Here is a 5,827-nt window from a genome sequence, read left to right on the forward strand (position 1 = left end):
GAGGCAGACGCATGAAGCTCAGATCCACGATGGATGGAGGCTAGAATCTTCCCGGTAAGCGCACCTTGGGGTGCTTACACGCATTACTAGAAATGGGCTAGTCCAGGTGCGAGAATTAGCCTGTAAGGGCTAGAGTTCATGGGCCAAGCAGTTAAATGAATACAGTTTGTGTGTTGTTCTTTCGGGCATAAGCTAGCCAAGCGGCCGGGGTGTTGGGGATGCAGCCCCGCCGCTCTTATTTCAACAACCCTGGGCACATGAACAGAGAGAGCAGTAAAGGGGTAGGGTGGTCTAGAGAAGGCGCTGATGAAGCCACATTGGGTGTGATTTTTTTTCAGCCCCAGTGACTCTTCAGGACTGCAGAAGTCAATCTCAGAATAAACGGAATGCCAAGAGGACACAGTGATAGAGGATGCCACTAGAGACAGTGGTTTAGAGGGGAAATGGTCCCTGGGCCACATAGGAGGGAACAACTCACCATCTCTAGCTCCTTGTGGGCATCCAAGGCAGTGCCTTCACGGTCAGACCTTTCTTCTACTCTCTTCAGTATATTCTGAAGGCAGGATGGAACTTTGTTACTCCCGTCCCTTCACACTTCCCCTCCCTCTCCCTCCCTGGAAGTAGCATCATCTCTTAAGCATAGTTTTAACGGAGGCAACACATACAACCCTGCACCGAATGGACCGAGGGCACAGAACCCTCAGCCAGGCCAGGGATGGATGTCGTGGCCCAGGAGGATAATGGACAGTTCGAGCCTCATAGGATGGGGTCCCGAGGGCCGATAGATACTCTCTGCCAATGCAAAGCCACCGGCCCATCAAGAGCAAATCACAGAGGCAGTGAGAAGCAGCAGGGGACCCTGGTTGATTAGGAAGATCTAAGTTTAATAAATAGATTCCCTAAAATACCAGCAGGGAGCTGGAAGGAGCGAAGGCCTGGGCAGGGGAGGCCTGCAGAGCCCGGGGCACTGTTAGGGGGTCACACCTGGACCAGCAGCTTGAGTCTCGTGATCCTCTGGAAGGGCAAGATGAGGAAGGAGGAAAAGGGCAGGCCCTTGCACTTGGGGTCCAGCTCCAGCTGTGCGATCAGCTCCCGGAAAGCTGCCTTCTCCTGTCTGAAGATCCAGACACAGGGGACTGTCTCTGAGCTCAGGCCCCGGAGGTGTGAATAGGAGATGCTCCCCTTCCCCACGCACAGCCTCCCAGAGACCAGACAAACCACAGGCACATGCTGAGATCTATCTCCCTCTTCTTCTCTCCATACCCCCCCCACCTCATTTCTTTTTAATGGAAAACAAACCGTTCATGTAAACGTCAAGTAACAATAGTGGCTCCATATGCCAGGCCATGAAGACTTGGCAAAGCATGGTTTGTGTGGGAGGGGTAAGAATCCCATTGTAGTCAAGGTTATGAATCAGACATACAATTAGATGACTTCACCCGGCAGGAAGCCGTGGCAAGGTAAACCCACGGAGTGATGCAGAGATGGAAACCGCACCAGGCACGAGGCACCTGCCAGGAGAGCCTGGGCTATTTTTTGACAGGTGGGCTTGGGCACGTGGCACAGTGCTGCTGAAGGCCAGGGAGATGACTGCCAGAGACTTACTGCAGGGCAGCCGCAGACATCAGAGCAGCATACGGTACCTGTTTCTAGCGGGGCCAGGGGGAACGGCACGCACAGGATAATGTGACAGAGTGACTGGCTATCTTGGGGATTCTCGGGAACTGCAAGACGTGAACCCCTATTCTGCTTGCCTTTTGACCTGGGAAGTAGCACTGACTCCCTCCACTCTCCAAACAGTTGCTGGAAAGCATCCAAATGCCTGGATACTCAGACATTAAAATGTCCACTTTAGCCATGTGGCTTGGTAGAAAAGCCATCAAAATCTAGATGCTGTTTGAACAGTGGGCACACAGCACACAGAAACCTTCCTGGCACAGCAGCTACAACAGCGCCTAGAAGCCATAGGGATCTCTCTGTCACAAATGACGGCCCTAAAACCTCTCCCTTGAGGCCAGCTGCAGTACTGTTTCTTAGTGACTGTCACAGGACTGTGCTTCTCAACATAGCTGCTGTCACGTGACAAGCAGAGCTTGCCAGTCTCCTCAGGCAACTTGTATAGATTTGGCTGTCCTAATGAAGTCCCCAACCTCGTCTTTGTTCTCAGGACATTCCAGAGACCCCTGTGCCTCTGACTGGGACTGCAAACCTGGTCTTGCTTCCCCAGTGCCCTTATTAGAGAGTCTTTTATTTCTAACATGGGTGGGTACCCCAAGGGAAGCCCTTCCCAGCGGTGCAAAGCGAGCTCATGAAATGGGAGACTGGCTCCCAGTTCCCAGGCATCACTAGCCTTCCTGCCCACTTTTGCCTTTCCCACGGCTTCACACCCATGTTTCCAATGTTCTGGACCTTGGATCATTCCTGGGGCTACATATTCTCTCCTACAAGGCTTTATTGGCTGTTCTAGACACAGGTACTGGGGACTTCAGGCGACTCTTCCGGAGTACAGGTGGAGTTGAGGTTTTCTAGTGACCCCGAGATGCACAGGGATTTGGATGCCATCACCAGCCTGGCCAAATTCTGGTGAGTTCCCAGACAAGGATGGCTGAGCCCCAGCAATACTCACAGGAGCTGCTTGTACGTCCTCTCCTGGTAGGTCTGGTTACTGACGTAGGTGATATAGACTGAGAAGTGGTCAGCTGCGTAGCGATACACGATGTCGCACACGTCTGAGATGACGATGTTCTCCTCCATGCGGTGTTCCAGCTCCAGCAAAAACCTGCAAGGGGCAGATCCTGGGCTGAAGGCTTGCTGATAAGGTGAGCAGGTCTCTGCGTCCTGGCGGCGCATCTGAGCACAGTCGGGAAGAGCTGTGTTTTTAGGTGGATACCACCATCATGAGCACATGGAGAGGGAGGAGGCACGAGGCTCATTGTTATCTCTTACACGTGTACCAATGTGTCCTGAAGTAACAGAACGGCAGTCCAGCTGTGCCTCACAATGGTCCCCTGGCTACTGGGAAAGCCCAGATCGGATGAACCTAGACTGATTCCCATGCCCGTCACTAATTAAGCCAGCAGCCAACACGTGGTGTCTCTACTTCTGTATTCTGGGATTTTTCAAGTTAAAATTAGAATTGATAGCCGGGTGGTGGTGGCACACATCTTTAATCCCAGCACTTGGGAGGCAGAGTCAGGTGGATCTCTGTGAGTTCGAGACCAGCCTGGTCTACAAGAGCTAGTTCCAGGACAGGCTCCAAAACCACAGAGAAACCCTGTCTCGAAAAACCAAAAAAAAAAAAAAAAAAAAAATTAGAATTGGTAAGTAAATAGCAAGCTCAGGACCTCACAGGTTGCTCTGGCCTCACTGAGCCATAGTTGTAACTGTCCTCCGTCCCCCGCCATGCAGACAACAAGAACATTTGGGCTTCCACATGTGACATGGAGGGACCCTTCACTGCATGGGAAGGCTGCCTCTGCCATTTCTTGCCTCATTTGAACGGGAAAGATGGCTGCCCAGGTTACTGGGGCATTGCTAAGTGAGTCCTTCATCTTAATTTCTCTCCTTCTCCACAGGAAACACAGATCTCACATCCTTTTCTGGATGGCTGATGCCTCATGGGAGGGGAAAGGGAAATAGCAATCTGGGCTTCATTGACATTGGCCTGCAGGGGAATTTAAGCTTTGGCACTTCAGTAACTTAAGCAGTTACTCCCAGATGACCTTGGACATCGGGGCTTCATGCCTAAGATTCAACTCAACATCACTCCAACTAGTGTGGGAGAGTCCTCTAACTCACGGCATCATAAGGACGCACAGGTCCCGGGAAGAGACCAGGGGACGGGGCACCACTGGCCAACCTGCTGGAGAAGATGGTGGGCCTTTGGGCTTACATCTGGGTGTGTGCAGACTTGTGTGTGGTGGTCAGAGGTCACTCCTCAGGAGCCATCTGCCTAGTTTTTCGGGACAATCTCTCATTGAGCCTGGAGCTCACCAATTAGGCTAGACTGGCTAGTTGACCAGCCAGACCCAGTGACTCTCCGGTTTCTACATACCCAGCACTGGAATTACAAGTGTATCCCTCTGCACCCTCGTGGGTTCTGGGGATCAAACTTGTGCTTGCAAGACAAGCACTTTACCCAATGAGCCATCTCCCCAGTGCATAGGTTTACAACTTTATCCCATTTCTTTATGCAAAATCCAAAGCCTTCAAAACACGCCCTGGCACGGAGAAGAAGATGGAGGGAGATGGCCCTCCAGCGCTTACCGCTCACTGACAGCCATGACATCCAGGACATTGGAGAAGAGGATGTGCGCCTCGGATGGGTGCAGGATCTTCTTCAGCCGCTCATTCTCCATAAAGTGTGACACCAGCAGGTTCAGGCTCTTGTAATAGGAAGCCTCGGAGGTGACCAGCTCAAACATGGCCTGTGCAGACACAGGAGAGACCTTGTGGTTACTGCTAAGATGAGCTGAGGACGCTCGTAGCTGCAGAGCTACTGAGGCCTGTGGTGGCCGATGTGTGGCAGAAGCCAACCCACGCCAGTGCAAAGGAGAAAGCCCTCCCTCCTTGGGAAGCACAGTGTCACAGCCTGCCCCCAGAACACCTAGTAACAAGCTATGACAGAGCCAGATGGTGGCAAAGACGACTCTTGCCCGTGACTGTTGGTGTAGAGACCAGTGGGGCAGTCAGCAGAAAACAGACCAAGATGCCAATCAGGAAGGGTGTGATTTGGGGTAACTTTTACACTTTTTTTTAATTATCTGAAAAAAATCCTAAATAAGCCTCTATTATTTCTTTTAGCATCTGATTTTATAGTGTAATCAAGAAAACCACTTTCATTTTGAAAAAGAGAAAAAGAAACACAAAATCTACCTCACCTTTCAGGGGCACCTATCAGCACTGTTATCGTCCCGCTGAAGTGATAGATTCAAAACTCCCCAGCAGCAGGCCTGGCTAGCTTGTCTTTAGTGCTTACAAAAACCTCCCCTGAAACCAGTGGGAGCCAGGCCCACCCTCTCTCCTAATCACCCTCCAGGACTGGTTCAGATGCCTGAAGGGACAAGGCGGCAGGTTAAACTATTGACCCCTGAAAAATCTCTGTTCACATCCTGTTCTCCGGGATCAGCAACTAGACCCTGGAGTGAAATGGGTCTTGGTGGCTGTGCTTGAGTTGAAAGTCTTGAGGTGAGACCATTCCAGAGTCAGGGTGGGTCCTACCCCCAATGCTAGGTGTTCAGTTTTGTTTCTGTCGCTGTGATGGAACATCCCAACCAAAGTAACTTGAAGAAAGGTGTAGTCAGCTCACACTTCCAGGTCCATCCCGTCATTTGGAGTTAAGTCGCGGGGGAACCTGAGCAGCTAGTCACCCCACAGTCAAGAGCAGAGAGAATGAATCAGGTCCGCTTACTCAGCTCACCCTCTCCTCTTTTATACAGTCTGGGACCCAAGCTCAGCCTATGGGACCATCAACTTTTAGTCTGGATCTTCCTGTGTTGCTAGGCGATAAAACAACCCCCCACAGACAGACCAACAGGCCAACCTGATCTAGACAATCCAGATAAAACTATCCCTATAAATTTACCCACAGGCCAACCCGATTTAGACAATCCAGGTGATTCTAGATTATATCAACTGACATTTAAAACTAACCATCATTCTAGACACCGTCATGTCTAGAAAGGAAAAGGAGAAAAAGGGAGACACAGATACATGAAGGATGGACACCTCTCTCTCTCCCTCCCTTCCTCTCTTCCTCCCTCCCTCCCTCCCTCTCTCTCTTCCTCCCTCCTTCCCTCCCTCCCTTCCTCCCTCCCTCCCTCCCTCC

The 5,827-nt window shown here is 51.3% G+C and overlaps 1 protein-coding gene across 2 annotated transcripts in view; it reads right to left on the minus strand.

Moving 5' to 3' along the window:
• Ngef (neuronal guanine nucleotide exchange factor) overlaps nucleotides 1-5,827 on the minus strand; it is a 99,248-nt gene that overhangs the window by 13,024 nt on the left and 80,397 nt on the right. For both annotated transcript variants that reach the window (XM_050123154.1, XM_050123155.1), the window contains 4 exons: nucleotides 4,267-4,427; nucleotides 2,627-2,779; nucleotides 985-1,114; nucleotides 479-553 (listed from right to left, as the gene is read on the minus strand). In XM_050123154.1, coding sequence (XP_049979111.1) covers nucleotides 479-553; nucleotides 985-1,114; nucleotides 2,627-2,779; nucleotides 4,267-4,427 — 519 coding nt within the window. The remainder of the gene's footprint in view (nucleotides 1-478; nucleotides 554-984; nucleotides 1,115-2,626; nucleotides 2,780-4,266; nucleotides 4,428-5,827) is intronic.

This window comes from Alexandromys fortis, unplaced genomic scaffold (assembly GCF_014885135.2).
Source record: "Alexandromys fortis isolate MF-2015 unplaced genomic scaffold, M_Fortis_MF-2015_v1.1 scaffold_213, whole genome shotgun sequence".
Taxonomy (NCBI): Eukaryota; Metazoa; Chordata; class Mammalia; order Rodentia; family Cricetidae; genus Alexandromys; species Alexandromys fortis.